This window comes from Podarcis gaigeae, assembly GCF_964106915.1.
Source record: "Podarcis gaigeae genome assembly, chromosome: 6".
Lineage (NCBI taxonomy): Eukaryota > Metazoa > Chordata > Lepidosauria > Squamata > Lacertidae > Podarcis > Podarcis gaigeae.
The window spans coordinates 40,311,239-40,330,381 of NC_139682.1; the positions used below are offsets into that span (position 1 = coordinate 40,311,239).

General features: G+C 43.1%; 1 protein-coding gene and 1 long non-coding RNA gene across 2 annotated transcripts; one reads left to right on the forward strand and one right to left on the reverse strand.

Moving 5' to 3' along the window:
* The first annotated feature begins 1,436 nt into the window (after positions 1-1,436).
* Positions 1,437-14,548, forward strand: CTSE (cathepsin E). The gene is made up of 9 exons (XM_083745607.1): positions 1,437-1,530; positions 2,069-2,225; positions 3,254-3,371; positions 5,788-5,906; positions 6,712-6,911; positions 7,969-8,091; positions 9,978-10,119; positions 11,940-12,038; positions 13,111-14,548. The coding sequence occupies exons 1-9, from the start codon at positions 1,475-1,477 to the stop codon at positions 13,273-13,275; spliced, it is 1,179 nt and encodes a 392-aa protein (XP_083601733.1). The 5' UTR covers positions 1,437-1,474; the 3' UTR covers positions 13,276-14,548.
* On the reverse strand, positions 9,952-11,933 carry LOC310847649. Its single transcript, XR_014565935.1, has 3 exons — positions 11,782-11,933; positions 10,149-10,338; positions 9,952-10,063 (listed from the first exon to the last, which is right to left on the reverse strand). It is a non-coding gene; the product is annotated as an uncharacterized lncRNA (long non-coding RNA).
* Positions 14,549-19,143: the final 4,595 nt, after the last annotated feature.

Sequence of the window (19,143 nt, forward strand, 5' to 3'; positions counted from 1 at the left end):
AGCCCCCCACTACCACCACTACTCAACATATTGGGTAGACAGTGGGATGGTAGCAGTAAACATACATGTGAGGAAGATGTGCTGCAGGTCCGGTGGGTCCATTTGCCACAAGAAAACAGCAATGTTAAAAGAACAGCACAGCACAACACAGGAATATATAAAGCTGCTTTAAATGCAACAGTTGCAATTTTAGCCTTTCCCTGGAACATATTCAGCAAAAGGCACATAGACACACATTTCACCATCCATGAATGTTGGGCCTCCAATGGATAGCCCATTGTTTGGGTAGCGAAGGGCCTGCCTCCTCCTTGCCTGCATAGGGAGAGGAGAGTGTTTTGCAAATGAGGAGCCTGTTGCATCTGTAAGGGAATATTGAATAGATGATGCTCTTTGATTGCTTGATGTTAGATTGGGTGATTTTTCAGTTCATCTACCTCTCTAAGATCCTGTAATGCAAGAGGCAATATATTTGCTTGACAGTGACGGCAATGAAGGCCACATTGCATCAGAGGGTTCGTAATCTGATGCTTTGCTATCAGAACTGTTCTTTTTCCTGTGTAGCCTCATGACTTCCTTTGGTATTTTGTTTCCTGATACTGATGAAACTTGGATGCCAGCTGAAGGCTATTTTCAGATGAGATGAATGACAAAGGATGTTGTGAATAAGATCACAGAGTAGGTCTTCAAGACACATTTTATAAGCAAAAACTATGCTTCAACTACAAACCCATTAAAGAATCATTATATCAAACATCAGCATACCAAAAATAGTCATATGAAAGAGAACCGCACTATAGGGCCAACTACATTTTGACATTTGAGGCTTTGAATATCTGTAGGGCTGGTCTTGTACTTCAACTTTGCACAGACATTATTTGTATCTGTCAGGACAGATAAACTGTGGTTGAGATATGGGTGGGGAAATCTGCCAATTTTGACTTCTCTCGGTTTCTCATTTTTCCAATCTTAAATTCAGTTCTCTGCATTTCTACATATGTCCTTTAAAAAAAGTCATTGTGAAAATTCATCAGCATTTCAATGTACAAAAGTATGCATGTTTTTGCACACAATTTTGCCTATTGCATGCATGTACAAAAGTAATAAAAAGTGCAGTGACACCATAAAGACTAAGGGCTACTTCATATATATTCAATTTCAGAAACTCTATACACACAGATGAGACATTGGTGCCTTTATCTATACACACCTATAACCAGTGGGTGCCATTATTCCTCCCCTTTCCTGATTGTGTCCAGAAATCACCTAATCTTTTGTCGCTGGAATGGCACACAGGTCCAATGACTCATTTCTCTTCCAAGGTGTTATATTGACATTAAGTGGTGTGGCCTTTTTGCTGTATATTTTTCTTCAGCTTTATCACAGGGGCTGGGCTGGGCTGGGCATGTGGGTATAAGTACAAAACCTTTGTTCAGTTATTACAAGTCAAGGAAAGCATAAGACCTGTACTGCCAGGATGAAGCTGTTGATCCTTTTCATGTTTTGCATTTGGCTGGCCAGTGGATTTCACAGGTAAGCACATTTCCTTGGCTTTATTTTTTCTTCTTTCAAGCAGTAGACATTGCCCAGTCACAAGGCTTAGCTGTGAGGCTCAATCCTGCAAACGGCAGGACACTTAAAACTAGCGCCCCAAATTTGTTACAGCACACAGACTTCCAACACTGGCAAACAAGTGCCCCAAGAATGTGTGGTGAATGATGCTCCAAAGCAAAGGCGCATGGTGATCAAATCTCACACTGTGTGGAGCATTGCTAATGGGATCCACAGAGTGCATAACAATACATGGCAAATAATGACCAACTGCAGAAAACGTATTTGCCACTTCATCTAGGTTGGCTTTCTATTGATATCAGGCAATAACTATCTCATGGTAACAACAACAAAGCCAGCGGTGAACTCTTAAGAAATACGCCATGGACAGAGTTCTAAAGATATGAGCAATAAAAACCATAGAGTTGGTGGCAACTGCTGTATAGTTTTTCCTCATAAGAATGCTTTTCTTAGTTTTTACAGTGCAGCATTACTTATATTTTCTTCTGCTTTCCCTCAGAGTTCCCCTGAGAAGACATAAATCTTTGAGGAAGACTTTGAGGGAACGTGGGCAACTGTCTCAGTTCTGGAAGGCCCACAAGTTGGATATGATCCAGTACACCCAGGATTGCTCAGCTATCCAGGAAGCCAACGAGCCACTCCTCAACTATTTTGATGTAAGTTAAGAGCTGCTGAAGCGGAACCATGAGAAGCAGCAATATGGCAACGACAAAGGAGACAGATGTTGCATTGTTGTTGTTGTGTGTGGTTTTTGCATGAAGGACCTTTAGACAAGCTCCCTGTCTCCCACTTCAACCGAATCTATACAAATTCAGAAATTAGATAATATATGGCACCTTGCCATATATCTGCTCTGCAAGCTGTTGGCTTATTCGTTTTCTTTTTGATGGGCCACTTTGAAAAGCAGCTCTGGTCTTAGACAAAGGGTTCTATTCAGTATATGCATATATGTAATGAATCCAATTATTTCTACATTTTACTTCCCTTATGTGGGGAAGAACATCATTATAATTTTATGTACTCCCCACTTCCTCCAAGCAACAAGAAGTTCCAAGGGCAGCACTTAACCCAGCTTTGGTTTCCTTTGGAGGAGAGATCACTGGAGACTTAAGGCATTTACAAATGTACAAGTTCAGCACAGAAGGAAGCAAAGCACAGCTACAAGCAGGAAATCCCCTGCTGCATATCAGATCACAAACCCCACCCGGATACCATCTAATTCTGTGCCTCTCTTTCAGTCCTGCCAGACTGGTGTTTATCTCACCGTTCCTCTAGTATATTCTGCAACCTGTCCCTGGTGCAATAATAGTGCATTAGTGATGGATTTATACTGGATTTATAGCTTTGTTAGCTATTCTGCGATGCTTCCCCAATGTTGTTGCATTATTGCTATCTGAAGGGGCATTGTGGGGAAAGAATCACATTCTTTCCACCAATAAGATGTTCTAGTTAGAAAGCTGGGATGGTATATCACATTAGCTGTGTACTTCTAGGTCAAGATACAGAGCTAAAGTTCAGATCTCTTTTTCCAAGTCCCTAATTCCATATGTCTCTGCAAAGGGGCATATTGTAAATGCTGAATGGGCAAAGGTTGGGAAAGGCTTCTGCTTTTCTGTGGCTGTGCTGAGTATTTCTCCATCACAATACCTGGAAAAGAAATGTTGTTTTTTCCCCTTTCTGCTAGGTAGAATATTTTGGACGGATCTCCATCGGGAATCCTCCTCAGAATTTCACTGTGCTCTTTGACACAGGTTCCTCCAACCTCTGGGTGCCATCCGTTTACTGTGTCAGCAAAGCTTGCGGTATGGATGGGGGTGGGAGGAGAGGAATGGGCTGTGGGTGGACTTTGGTTGTGTTTAAAGAGTAAATTCACTATAAGCTGCAAAAAAAGTGATATGTAAGGGTCAACTCCCTGAGTCGAAGGCAGGGGTCAGGTTCCTTGGTTACAAAGCGCTTTGTATCCTGATGTACGAATCACATCTTGATTTTACATATCATGGAGACCCATGAAGAACCTACTTTAAACTGTGCTCTGTGCAAACTGTTACCATGCAGTTCAGAGGTGGTGAACCTCAGGCCTTCCAGAGCTCTCTTATCTTGCCCTCAGGGGACACCCCTGCTCCACACTCATCCTCGAGTGCTTTGCCCAGCCAGAACTTGTTTCTGAATTGTGATCAGGCCTCTTGCTTCCCTGGTTGGAGGGATGTCTGTGTAAACCTCTGCTTTGCATGGAGCTGACTGTACAGAGATAAGACTCCCTTGTTTCTCCACCTGCTTCTTCACCTCTGCCCACCTGCCACTGGCATATGGCCCCTGAAAGATTGCTTATGAGGAAATGTGGCCCTCAGGGCAAGCTGTGTTTGATGGAAAGCTTTAATAAAACCTTATTTTAAAAACACACACACTCAGGCCCTTCATCATAGGGTCAGGCAATTCCCCCTACACCTGCCACCAATCTTTCCATACGGCTGTTTGTGGTAACTTGATACTTGGATATAGATCACATCACATCATGGCTTCTGTGTGATACAAAGTAAAGTGGGCTCCGTCTGGTGGCTGCGATATGTAAGCTGTACTTTATCCCATCTGTAAAATGGGAGTCAAATTATCTTCCTCCCCTGCTGATTGTGTTGCAAGTTACTCTCTTGTGATTGGAAAGTGTTTACTATAAAATGAATATGAGCACAGGAAGAATCTGTTGTAAAGAAGGGAAAAAAGAGGAACAGTCCAGAGGGGAAATGATTAGCCATGAAAATCTTTGAGTTAAGTCTTACTTCTTCTTGCTTGTCAGGGTGTGATCATGATTTCACCACAGGGAGGCGCATTTACTATGATAAATGATGAAAAAAAGAATACATTCAGACAGATTCTCTGACGAATGGTGATAGGAAAAAGCAGCTTGGGGCGATTTTTCTAAGTAAAAAATTATTGTGTAAATAAGCGAAGCGCTGGAAGAATTGTCGAATAGTGAATGCAAAATAATTGACTGTCGTTTTCTGCATGTTAACTCAGGAGTAAGTCTTGCTGTGTTCAGTGAGACCAAGGTCGTTTCCACACAGCAATTTTTGGGGGAAATGGTGCTGCATAAAAGTATCCACATGGTGTCATCCACATCAGAATTGCATCTCATATCCCCCCCCCCTCAAGTTAATATGGACAGATTTTTTTGGGGGGATGCTACTTTTTGGATTTTCCCAGACATACCTGGAATACTATGAGAAGCAGTGCCTGGGTGGAAATCAGCAAAATATCTGGGATGTATGGCAACGCATATCGGCAGTGCCAAAAAAAAAAGTCAACAAAATATGTGGCTGCCTTTGGATTTGGACTGTGTCATGTGGATACTGTGCAAAACCACTAAGCAAGGGAATGCAAAACCCAACCTCAAAAGGTCCATTAAGGCACAAAATTGGGTACAATAAATATTAATTTCTGACAAAACTGGAAAACTTAGGCTAGTGAAAAAATGTTTTTAGGAAACTAATCAATCATATCCACAGAATTCTTGTGCATATATGGTATGCCTGGATATGTATAGGGCAATGCAGAATATGGTGTTTTACATTTACCCAAATAGCAATAATAGATGATGCCAAAACACAAGCAAACTCAGTTTTAACAAAGCAATAAAGCAACCCACAATAATTAATACAATATTTCTGGGCACTCACAATGCGTATTTCTAGGGCATTCTTCAGGTTTCTGGTTATCAAATGTCACCTATCCACACTGATTAATACAGGCCCCAATAACTCAGGTGTTACTCTAAGATATAATTACTGACTGTGTATTGTCATCCTGAAAAGGCAGTAACAAATATCACCTGATTCACCCCAGTACTTTTCATTGGAATCTATCTGCATCATTGCACTAGATTCTTGTTTGAAAGAAAGACCGATTGAACACAATGGCACTTCTGAGGGTAAGCATGTGCTGGGCTGGGCAATGAGGGTTCATGCCACTATGGTTCCATATTGTTCCTCATATGCCTGTTATGGCGTGCCATTAATTTGATTTTAATTAATTTTATAATGAATGTTTTTAGAATGCTGGACTATTTTGATTGTTGTTAGCCGCCCTGAGCCCAGCTTCGGCAGGGGAGGGCGGGATATAAATAAAATTATTTATTATTATTATTATTATTATTATTATTATTATTATTATTATTATTATTCCTGCAGTGTTCTCACAATTCCCCCCCTTAAAAACCCCCCACAGCTGCACACTCCAGGTATCAGCCATCACAATCCAGCACCTACAGCGAAGTGGGGACTGCTTTTTCCATTCAATATGGCACAGGTAGCTTGACGGGAATAATTGGAATGGATCAAGTGACTGTGAGTAGAAAACCCACTTCTTTCTTTTATGCTTCTCAAAGCCTTCTTATCATATCCTGTTCTCCTTTGAGATGATGAAGTGTTACCTGGACAAGACAGGGCCACACATTAACACCTTTTAGGGGGCAGAGGGCATCCTTGTTTTTCTCAGGGTTTCAAGTCCAGAACTCTTCCTAGCTCCAAAAGACCTGATCTTAGAAGATGCTCAGCACTCCTAGTTCATATAAATCAGGATGTTCAAAGAAAATTACTACTATGTCTTGGGCCTTAAGAGATTCTCCTGTAATACTTACTGCATCTTGAGCATATGAAACTGCCTCACATTGATTGAGACTATTAGTCTTTACATCCCAGTATATGGTATACTTTAAACTGGCACCAGCCCAGAGTGGCTGGGGCAACACAGTCAGATGGGCAGGGTACAATTATTATTATTATTATTATTATTATTATTATTATTATTATTATTAGTCCAAGGCCTTGGTTGAGTCTGTGTAGTCAGGCATCAACTCCAGTCTTTTCTCATGTTTCCTTGTTATATCTTTCATTGTACATAATTTCGGAATTTTAAGTTTGGCTTTAAACTTTTTTTTTACTATTGTGTTTTGATATTAACATTGTGTTTTAATTGTTGTAACTAGCCCTAAAACATTAAGATGAATGACAGGTAATAAATTTTAATAATAATAATAATAATATCCCAAATGTTTCCTTCTCTCTGAACTTTACCTTCTGGGTTTCACCATAACTGGTTTCTTACATGACCATAGGATGAGAAATAATGTGTAGGACTTCTGCCCTCCAGGTTGAAGGAATCACTGTAGCCAATCAGCAGTTTGCAGAGAGTGTCAATGAGCCTGGCAACACCTTTCTGGATTCAGAATTTGATGGGATCCTTGGTCTGGCCTACCCATCCCTGGCGGTGGATGGAGTCACCCCCGTCTTTGATAATATGATGGCTCAAAACTTGGTGAACTTGCCAATATTCTCTGTTTACCTGAACAGGTATGAGAACATGACCAACAATACCAGTCACTGGCTTGTCTTTCAAGGCCAGCATCTGCATTAAATAAAATAAATGAAAACTGAGACCAAAAGGCAAGCAGATGGTGACTATTTATACACAGTGGCGTAGCGTGGGGGGTGCAAGGGGTGCCAGCCGCACCGGGCGCAACATTTTTGGGGGCGCACTCGGAGCTCTCTGCCCCTACCTGGTCCTGGCTCACTCTCTCTCACAGTGCTGGCTGTGCGAATCTGATCCGAGCTGCCGGGTCGCCGCCCACTGTGGAGGGGGAGGGTGCCAGGCGTGCGTTGCGGAGCGGAGAGAGAGCGAGGGAGGGACTATCTGGGGGAGGGAAAATGCAGCGGCCGCCCAGCGCAGAGCTGAGCGCGGGAGAGAACTACATCCGACCAGCCCAGTTTTGGAGGGAAGGTGTTAGTTGCGGCGGAGCCCTGGCGCCCCGGGAGGCTGGCCGGGCCGGTAATGGGGCTGGCCGGTGGCGCCGCTGCCATCCTGCGGACAAAAGGGCTGCCGCCCCCGGCCGAGCCCCCCCCCCCCCGCGAAACCAGGAGCAGCTCTCTGGTGCTCGAGGGCTTCGCAGGCCCTTCATCCCCCCTCCATTGGCGCCTCAGCCCCCAGCCCTGCCTGCGCGGCTCCTGCGTCTGGGGGCGCGCTCGCGCGGATGGGGTGCCGCTCCCCGCTTGCAAATGGTGCCCGTAAGGCCACATCAGAGACGCCCCCGGGACCCAGTTGCTGCCTTCTTCCCCGCCATGTGATTAAGCCTCGCACTACTTTGTGGCAGTGGTGTAGCGTGGGGGGTGCAGGGGGGGCCGGCCGCACCGGCCACAACATCTGGGGGTTAGGGTTAGGGGGCGCAAATCCACGGGTTAGGGGGCGCAAATTACTTGCCTTGCCCCGGGTGCTGACAACCCACGCTACGCCACTGTTTATACATGCAGAGATTTAAAAAACGCAGGGAATTCATGTGAAATATCAGTGGAGTAAAGTGGAATTACACTGATGGAAAGGCCCACATCAAAGGAAATCCCAATTCTTTTCCAGGAACCCAGATTCTTCTATAGGAGGGGAACTGATCTTTGGTGGCTTTGATCCTTCCCATTTTAGTGGAAGCCTCAACTGGATTCCAGTCACTAAACAGGGATACTGGCAGATTCTACTGGATAAGTAAGTGCCTCTTATTTCTTGGTGTGTGTGGTGTAGTGGTTAAGAGCAGTAGTCTCGTAATCTGGGGAACCGGGTTCGCGTCTCCGCTCCTCCACATGCAGCTGCTGGGTGACCTTGGGCCAGTCACACTTCTTTGAAGTCTCTCAGCCCCACTCACCTCACAGAGTGTTTGTTGTGGGGGAGGAAGGGAAAGGAGAATGTTAGCCGCTTTGAGACTCCTTAAAGGGAGTGAAAGGCGGGATATCAAATCCAAACTCTTCTTCTTCTTCTGAAATGACAGCACAGAAAAAGATGGGAAAGTTTGTAGAGAGAAGGCTGTAATGAAAATCAGTAATATGCTTTCCTGACATCAACATAGGCCAAAATCCAGGGAACTGAGGGCAGTATCCAACTAGCATGCTCTGTCATCACACAAGGATATCTGCTTGTGCAATGGAAATTCCCCACTTCTCTCCCCATGGGTGCCTTGTGCCCTTCCCAAATCTGCTCCGGAGGGTTGGGAGAAACCCCAGAACAGGTGGGGGGAGGGGGGAAGTTCTGTTGTACAAGCAGATATCCTTGCACTGATGGAAAGTGTTATTAGACCATTTCCTTGGGTGCAGAAATTCCAGGCTACCTTCCCCAGTTATGTAAAGGAGGCAACTGCTGCCTGTAGTTTTGAAGCTTAGTAGCTCATTGCTTGGGTGATATCTATTATAGTCTTGGAATTCCAATATGCAGCCATGGGGGTCCTCCAGTCCAGACTGGGACCATGATGTGGTCCTTTCCCCTGTAACATCCAAAGCTGCCATTAGTCTCCAAAACAGATAAAGACAAAAATGGCAGCTTCAGGAGGTGATTCTCAATGGGAAAACAGAGCAAGAGAAAGGGTTAAATCCCCTGCATGCCATACTCCTCAGAATACAAAGATGCATTTGAAGCATTATCTTGTTTGTCTCTTATGGATCTTCTGATCTTTACCAGCTGCCCAGGGCCTAGATCAGGGGTCAGCAAACCTTTTCAGCAGGGGGTCAGTCCACTGTCCCTCAGACCTTGTTGGGGGCAGACTATATTTTTTTGGGGGGGGGGTTGAACAAATTCCTATGCCCCATAAATAACCCAGAGATGCATTTTAAATAAAAGCACACATTCTACTCATGTCAAAACACCAGGCAGGCTTCACAAATAACCCAGAGATGCATTTCAAATAAAAGGACACATTATACTCATGTAAAAACACACTGATTCCCGGACGGTCCGCGGGCCAGATTGAGAAGGCGATTGGGCCGGATCCGGCCCCTGGGCCTTAGTTTGCCTACCCATGGCCTAGATGGCTACAGCTGCAAAGAGCGAAAAGCCAAGAGGAAAATGGCAGCCATTAAAAATGAAAAGAGTATTCTGGTCTGTCGGAACATGCCCACGCAGCTCCCGGAATGAGACAGACCTCTCCAGGCATCTTCCTGATGAAGTGCAGCCTGGGACATGCGCACCAGCAACACATATCAAAAGACTATGTGCACGCTCATGGCAGAAACACTCATAGCAGAAACACTCATAGCAGAAACGACGCGGAGTGTAGGTGTGTGCATTCTAAGTATTTATTAAGCAATATATACAGGACAAAGCAATCATGGCGTCCTTTCACTTCTTCTCCAAAAGAGAGAGAGTAAAGAAGTACAAAAGAACAGTACAAATGGAAGAGATAAGACCGGCTTCCGTTCTCACACTTTCCAAGCCTGGAAAGTAAACACAGACATGTGATATAGCAGTCACACATCCAGGAAAAGAGTATTCTGGTCAGGTTACCATATAATAAGATGGGCAATAAGGGCAGCAATGCAGTTCTGCTGGAGCAGCAACCATCCACACCCTTTATTCAGGGCTGATTTCATTGTCCTTCTTTTCAGTATCCAGGTGGGTGGAACAATTGAATTTTGTGCAGAAGGATGCCAAGCTATAGTGGACACAGGGACTTCTCTCATCACAGGTCCTTCTAAAGATATAAAGCGAATGCAGACATTAATTGGAGCAGTACCTATGGATGGGGAGGTAGGTTCTGATTTGGAAAAGAAACTCACCACAGCATCTCAGATGGAGTGGCACACATCTAGGGCAAGCTCTATACTTTTCTCTTTGCACGTCTATTTTACTTTTTGCTGGTTTTAGGGCTTCCTGGTCCTCCTTTGCTTTTCTTCCTTCGTCATTAGGCATTGGGGGGTTGGGATTTGGCCCAGTTCACATTTAAAGGTGAATTGACCTGATTGGCACCTTCCAAAAGAGCATGAATCAGAAACACAGGCATCCTTTTTTGAATTCAACACTTCTCTGAATTTTGCAATGCAGTTTTGCGACCTCGTGTTATATATCGTCCCCCCTTGAGAATGCTGCAGGTTACGAACTCTGCTAACCCGGAAGTAGATGCTCCCGGTTGCAACCTTTGCCCCAGATGTGAGCGGAAGTCACGCGCTGGCAGGATGGCAGCAGCAGGAGGCTCCATTACCAAAAGCAAGCCTCATATTACGAGCGGTTTCAGGTTACAAACGGACCTCCGGAATGGATTAAGTTCGTAACCGGAGGTATCACTGTAATGTGTATGAAAATGCACATACTAGTATAAAGTGTGCTTATAAATGCATCCATTAGTGAAAATAACATGCAAAGATGCATGATATTGGGGAAAACTGCTTTGCAAAAATATATATCTTAAACAAATTACACAGAAAAATGTGTATGTTGGGGGAAATTCTCACTAAAATCTTGATGGCTTTTCATGAGGGCTAATTAATTTGTTATTGTTTGTTTGCAAACTGATAGAAACTGAAATTGACTGATCTGCCCATCCGTATTAATACCCATCTAGGTGTTTTTTGTTGTTGTTTACTTTGTACTGCATTTGGCATCCCACTTTAAGTACTCGTAAGGGGCCCCTGACCATTAGGTCCAGTCATGACCGACTCTGGGGTTGCGGCGCGCATCTCGCTTTATTGGCCGAGGGAGCCGGTGTTTGTCCGCAGACAGCGGGTCATGTGGCCAGCATGACTAAGCCGCTTCTGGCAAACCAGAGCAGCACACGGAAACGCCGTTTACCTTCCCGCTGGAGCGGTACCTATTTACCTACTTGCACCTGACATGCTTTCGAACTGCTAGGTTGGCAGGAGCAGGGACCGAGCAACGGGAGCTCACCCCGTCACGGGGATTCGAACCGCCGACCTTCTGATTGGCAAGTCCTAGGCTCTGTGGTTTAGCCTGCAGCGCCACCCGCGTCAAGTACTCATAAGTGTCTGCTAAATACAGTTTCCAAGCGAGGGTCTCTTTTTGGAGGAAGGAGATGGTTTTTGCGGGTGAGTTCTCTGAAATGACAGCCCAGATGAATTTAGGAAGTTCTTTGGGAGAAAGCTGTCATGAAAATCAGTCAGATACCTGAAATTGAAAATGGCCAAAACCCAGGGAATCATGCAGCTTGGTCTAATATTTCACAGCTGAAAATAGGGATATGCTTGTAACCCCCTAATTCTCATATTGAGGATCACTTCATGAGCCTCATTCCTCCACTGCCACATGCTGCTGAAATACAGATGGGGAGAAAGGGGGCTGTGTAACGTTTTCACTGACAGCAGTTTTTTCTGCTATAACTCATTACTTCCAAGCTTTCCCCCCTCTTATTCAGTTTGAAATGCATATTTATGAGGCAATGCCTTTACATGCACATACCTTTAAATGACCCAGTGCAAGAAAGAATGCATCCAGTTGTTTCTTCTCCTGTATGTAGACTTCCCTTCCCCAAATTGCATAGGTGGGTTCTTTCGTTGGTTGGTTTTACTTCAAAAATCTGTATTTGGACCATTGCAAGCATCTCCATTGTTTTGCAGTATGCCATGGAATGCAGCAACCTGAACGTAATGCCTACCGTTACTTTCACAATCAATGGGATCCCTTACACTCTTTCCCCAGAGGCCTACACCATCCAGGTAAGTCCTCTTTCTCTTGGGTCCTCTTCTGCGAGACAAGAATGCCTGCCATTTGTGAGGAAGTATGGGCTAGTTTTGTGAGATCTTTCTTTAGCTCCACATTGAGGAAAGAGGCACGAGAACAGTTCTTCTTTCGGAATAATAGTTTCCTCGTTAAGAAACTTTTCCATGAACTCAGATTCAGAAAACTCTGGACATGGATCATGCGTCAGAGAGGTCAAAACAAAACAAAACTGTGGCAGAACTCCTAGGGCTGCATAGCTTGGATTGTGTAATGACAATTGGTTACCTATTAACCCTCTTTAATTGAACTCTACAATCAAAACAGTTTAAGAAGGGAGGAAAGGGCCACAGCTTCCATGCATGCTTGTTACTTATATGTCAAGGGGGAATTTTAATCTGTACAAGTAAATGATGATACATAATAATTCACAAGGTGTGGGCATGTGCACACACAATTAAGAGTGTGTGTTTGTGGCAAGGCGCCCTTGCCATTGAAAGGATGCATAAGGAAGATTGAGTTTGGAAGGCAACCCTAGCTCCCTTTGGATCCTTTTATCAGTGATAGGGAAACCCCCTTCCTAGTGAAAGGATACCAGGAGGAACGTGATTGGCTTGAAGGGTGTCAGAGGACACAGCATGCATTCTCTGAGTCCAGTTGCCTCACTTCTCTCTAGCTTAGGCAAATGAAATACAGCAAAACATGTAGAACCCAAACTGAAGGAAAGAAAGCTCCAGGCAACTTACTTTCCTTTATCCTGTCTAACTCCCAACCCATGAGCATGAGGACCTTGTGGGTTGTGTTGCAGATAGGAACCAGAAACTACCAGTAGGGTTTCAAACTGGCCATCAGGATTTGTCCTTGCCTTGTGGTGCTCTCAGTGCTTCCACTTTATTTGCCTTTTAAAAATATAAAATGGTAAATACAGTCTGTAGCAAAGCATTTTCAGTTCAATGGATGAAACTCCTATTCTGTGTACAGAATGTTGGCATCCTGGATTGGGAATGATTTGCTCCCTGATAAATTAATATTGTTTGCCCTCACATCTATAATTGTTTCTTTCCCCATTAGGAGAATAGCGATGGGATGGCTCTCTGCACCAGTGGATTCCAGGGCTTGGACATGCAACCCCCAGCTGGACCGCTCTGGATTCTGGGCGATGTTTTCATTGGCCAATACTACTCTGTCTTTGACCGTGGAAATAACAGAGTGGGGTTGGCTCCTGCTGTCCTGTAAGACACTTGGGAAGTATGGGAGTCAACGCACCAGGCTCTAATTTATGTCACTTGAAGGTTTTCTTTTCTATTTTTGAACAAACACTTTGATCAATACTAGATTCAGATTCTAGTGTCACAATCACTGATTGACCTGTTCGCATGAGATTCCCGTTCCCTTCCTTCTCATGCAACAAAGAGAAAATGAGACTGTGCCCTTAATTACTTAAACTGGCATGCCTTTTTGCTTTGCTGTTGTTCTTCGGATTTATTACTGTAAAAGAAAATGTGGAGGGTAGGTAGTTAATTTTTAACTGGCAGCATTGTGTTCATTACATTGTAAGTTCTTGAACTGTTCATATCACTTTGTTCAATATTTCAAAAGGCACCTTATAGTAAAGTTTTCACAATATGCAACTGTTTTTAAATTTATACAGATAAACAAAAAACAGGGGATTAATTAACAATTCTTTAATCAACAGAGTCCCCTTATAAAGTGCTTTCTGTCTTCCTGAAATAATACTTGGTTCCTGCAATGCTGATGTTATCTAGGTGTTTTTCTGGAAAGGAAGAATAGTACAGGGCTAGATGAAGTTATCACAATTCAACACCTAATTTAAATTTGTTGCATTCACTGTAGCACTAAGGAGAACATTCCATAAGTTCAAAGATTTCTTCTTGGGCAGTGGAATGTTCTCTCCCTCTTCTCCCTCTTAATCTGCACCTTCTAAATTTATTTTGGGAATTCCCCCAAAGCAGATTTGGGGGTGGTGTGTTCTGGGCTGAAGGGGAAGAAGATGGGGCAAAGTCCTGCTGTGCTAGCACTAATATTTGCACTGCTGGAAAAAAATATAGTTGAATACCAACAGATGGTTTTAATTTTGCTACATGGCAAGGAACAACTGGTCAACATCAGTGTTTATAACTTGGACTTTTGAGAAATACTTTGGCTTCTATAAACATTTTATTTACATACATACATACATACATACATACATACATACATACATACATTGATATCCTGCCTATCTTCTCTCATGGGACCCAAGGTGGCATTCATGTGGTTCATGGGCAGTCACCCATTCAGATACAGACCATCTCCTTATTTGGAAGTAACATGTCAGGCCCAGACCAGTTACTGGTGTTGCTGCTTCAGATTCTGCTATGATTATAATGACTTTAATGTTTTAGTTAAAATACTGTGGTTTTTTCATTATTGAATTTGGTTGGGGCCACCATATTTGCTCTGCAGGTAATGAACATAACAAATAAATGAATAAAATTGCCAAGAATAATTTTGTAACAGTTTTATTGTAATTTAACTTGCATCTTAGCACATCTTTAAAACATCTAATGACAGCAAGGTATGTTGGCCTAAATATAAAAGAATTGCTTGCTTGATTATTTGCTTCATAACATTTCTACACCACTTGATCTTAAATTAAAATTCCAAGTGGTTTATAAAAAAATATGTTTAAAAATGCTAATGTTCTTCAAGGGGCTAACTAGCACCCAGGATTGAAGAATGCTATTTCTCACATTTCAAAAGCAGAAGAAAGATAAGATGGGAATTTACTGTTATACTGCAGGATGATATGCAGGAAAGATGTAAGATGTAAGAGTTTTGACACCTAATTGCTTAGCAATAGGAACAACAAATGGGCTTAAAAAAATTTTAGGCACTTAAAATCAAGAAAGCTTGTGAATGAGGAATTCTAGCTCAGTTCTAAATGCTGATCTACTATTTTGCATCTGACTCTAGCAGGTGGACTTTGAGCGTGTTAATATATTTACTAGTGTGTGCATCCCTGATTTATACAACAACTCCTAAGAGTTTGGTCTGATGCTAAAGTCAAGGATTACTCTTGTGTTAAGAAAGTGTACATGACACAAAAGCAGGACACATCTTGGGAATATCACAGAAGGCAGCAGATAAGGAACTAAGGCCCGATAGATATGAAGCTGAATGTGTAGCCTGCACTTTTGCCTTTGATTCTATTTAACTACTGGCATTTCCTTTCCTTTGAAATTGGGACCAGAGGAAAGGCAGGCTTATTGTTCCCCTGATAACCCTATCAGGTTGAAAATCCACCTCACCGACTCCCATGACAATGAGGTATACAGAAAGCTTCTGTTCATGACATGACAAGCTTATTTAAAGAGATTTTGGGTGGCATTTGACTAAATTTTATTCAGAGCAGACCTATTGAAATTAACATGATTAAGTTAGGCCCATTAGTTTCAAGGTCTGCTATGAGTAAAACTTAACTGACTGCTACCCTTTTATTGTTGCACATCATTATGAGGCTATATTTATTTTTCCCAAAGGATTCCTTTTCCAGAAATGGATCAACATAAGGCTCAGATCTCGATACTTTCAAGGACCACATGTCCAGGCTTCAACTGAAATACTATCAGTATAGCACTTCCACCCGATGCCTCACCCCCATCAGTGTACTGCCAGGCACTGTACTCATCTTCTCTTTGTTATCTTCACCAAATGTTTTGTGCAGATACCTGCTCACACATGGTCTACCCCTTTAAAGACTGCAGTTCAGTTTCTGGGTGTACTTGAAAAATCATCCTTAAGCAAACTGAACTGCAACCTTCTGTGAGTTCTGCTCCAGTGGACAGGTACACTGTGTGCTCACATGAGCAGTTAAATACACAAGAGAGCAGCAGCTGGGGCCCTTCTATGCTACATAGAATTTTGGAGTGCACCTCTCCAGTAAAGGCAGTGCCAGCACTTGAGAGAGCAAAGCGTCTTTGGCTCAGCCATGCTCCTGGGAGTGGGAGCAGGTCATCTGTCCCTAACAACATATGGGAGGATGAACAGTTATTACAGAGATAGCCCCACACAGAGTACAATGCAGTAGTCCAAGCAGAAGATAACCAAGGCATGTACCAATCTAGTGAGACAGTCTGCAGCCCCGTAGGGTCTCAGCCTGCGTACCAGATGGAGCTGGTAGACAGCTGCCCTGGACACAGAATTAACCTGTACCTCCATGGACAGCTATGAGTCCAAAATGACTCCCAGGCTGCGCACCTGGTCCTTTAGTGGCATAGTTACACCATTTGGGAACAGGGAGTCCCCCACAGCTGCCCATCCTCTGTCCCCCAGAAACAATAACTTCTATCTTGTCAGGATTCGACCTCAATCCATTAGCCGCCATCCATCCTTCCACTGCCTCTAGACACATAGGACATTCACTGCCTTCACTGGGAAGTGAAGCTGCATGTTACTGGGAAACAGAAGTGAGTTTATTGCAAATCACTTCTGGTTCTGTCCTTAAGAGAATCAGAAGCTCAAAGAGGAAGTGAGATTGAAGGCTTTCATGACTCTTCAGTAATCCTCACGTCAAAACATATAACTACTGTGATTCACAGCTGCAATCTGCCTCTTCAGCAACCTATAGCAGAACATGTGATTTCATAGTCAAAGAGCCAATTCAGAAGTTTTTTAAAAAACAGACACCTAGATAACAATGGTAAAGAGGTGATGGGTTTCTTCTGCATGTTTGTATCAGCTCATAACCCATATACATAATACCACTGATATCTCCTTCAGCATAATACTTTTCAAAGGAAGAAATCTACATGTTTACCTGCCTGCAAGTTATCAATGCAGATGCAGTATATATATAATTATTTTTATACTGCTCTCCCTTTAAAAAATATAACTAAAATGCAACAGATATAGAAATGGGGTGAGCTGAACGTAAGACTGGAAAACTGAGGGAAAACTGAAAGTGACTGATTTGTTCACCATGTCTCTATGAAATCTTGGAGAGCGGCTGCCAATCAGTGTAAACCAGTCTTTCCTAATCTGCTCCAGATGTTGTCACATTACAACTCCCATCATCCCTGGCCATTCATTATCCATGCTGACATGGTCTGAGGGGAGTTGGAGTCCAGGGTAGGGAAAGCTGATGCAGACAATAATGATCCGGCCATGCCAGTTATCTGATTCAATATAAGGGAGCTTCCTGTTCCCATGTGTTCAAATAACAAATTAAATTTAGTTGTAATTCCTGTAAGAAACCCCGGCAGTAAAAGCAAAGCAATTTATGAGTCAGAACTGCAAAATCATAAGATCCCATCACTCCCATCAGCCCTAGCCAACAGGGTGAATGGTCAGGGAGAATGGGAGCTTTAGTCCACAACACCTGGAGAGCCATAGGAAATCAGTTCCTGATCAACATTCAGTATACTACTCTTTTAACATTCTATATTGAGTTCATCATCAATAAAATGGAAACCAAACCTCAGCCTTGTCTCAGGTATTTTAAGGACAAATACAATCCAAATTAGGTTCCCAGAAGCAGTATCATTAAAAAGCCAGATGAGCTTATAGATAGAAATATTTGTTTTAGAAGTCTTGTGAATTTTAGGCCAATCTTATGATTTTGCAGTTCTGACTCATAAATTGCTTTGCTTTTACTGCCGGGGTTTCTTGGTATGAGAGTCACATGCCAGCACTACGCTTACTTTACTCTTTATTTCCCCAGAAGCTGAAAGTCAATAAACAAGCAAATCTACTTTGCTGTGTCTCCCAAAGATTGTGTCATTGTAATTCATAATCAGGAAAACTTCTGCAGGCTGATTGAGCAAGACAGCTATAAAAGCAAATGTAATCAGGAAGTTGAAGGATTCAACAAGAAGCAAATTTATTGACAGCTGTGTGTGACAGAGATATTCCCCCAGCCTGCTAACGGGAAGATCTGTAGAAAAGATTATTTGCATTGCTTATTGAAGAATGGGAAGAATCTTTCTTCCTACAATTTTATAGCAACACTTCAGGTATTCATCACCCAATCCTCAGAGGTCATGTGTTCAATGTTTCTCTCCTCGAATCAATTTCCAGGTAAAGGAAGTTGGCAAAATACGTATCTAAATAAAAGACAGTTTCCCAAAGGTTCACAACTATGGGAGAGGGGTTTTGGAACATGGTAGGAACTTCTCAGGTGTAAAGGAATCTGTTAGTAATCAAGTGCCTCTGGCATGAAGCCAGTCCCCTTTTCAGTAAGCACTGAAGTAGATACCTGCAGAACTTGTTTGTTATCTACTGTTGTTAGAATCTGTGTTTATGGCTGCCAACCAACCAAAAAATGTGCAGAAATCAGCAGATGGAGCTTTTTGTGGCACAGAGCTAAACGTGACCATCTTGTTGCTTAGTCCGTTTCCTACATCACTGAAGAACCACATTGGTTCTCATATGGGCTAATACCTCAGTATCAGACCTCTGAGAATGCTCCTGTTCTTCTTAAGTTATGCAGAATTAACAGGACTGGAACAAAATGTACACTGCAAGAGAGCAGTATTTTGGGAGAAAGGGAGTAACAGCGGCAAAAACAGAGTGAAAGGGATTTCTCCTCTTCCCAAATGTCAAGCCGATCCAGTGCCTCCTGGTGCCACCTTCAGGGGGAAGAGCCATAGCTCAGTGGCAGAGCTCATGCTTTGCATTCATAAAGTCCCAGTTGAGTTCCTGTCACATACAGACAGGATAGATCCAGGCTGCCAGTCAGTGTGGGAGAGGATGAACTAAGCAGAACAGTTAGCATCCTATGGTCCTGTGGCCATTGGGGTTATCAGCTTCTTATTAAAGCAAAACAAAAAAAAGCAGGTCTGGCAATGGTGGAAACTGTAAACGGGATCTCTTCTGAAAATTAGGAAATGCAACGCTAGAGTGTCAGGGCAGGAGTCAGGCACACACTGCTCAAAAGAGCTGTGGCGTTTGTATCACATTTTTATTTTTAAAAGACAGCTTTTCCACAATACAGTGGGGAAAACCCAGAAGAAACATGGGAGGATTACAAAAGGAAGGTGATGGCATCTGGACACCCCTGTCTCAGCTCCAATAAATGTGAATGAATGAACGATGGCTATTCTA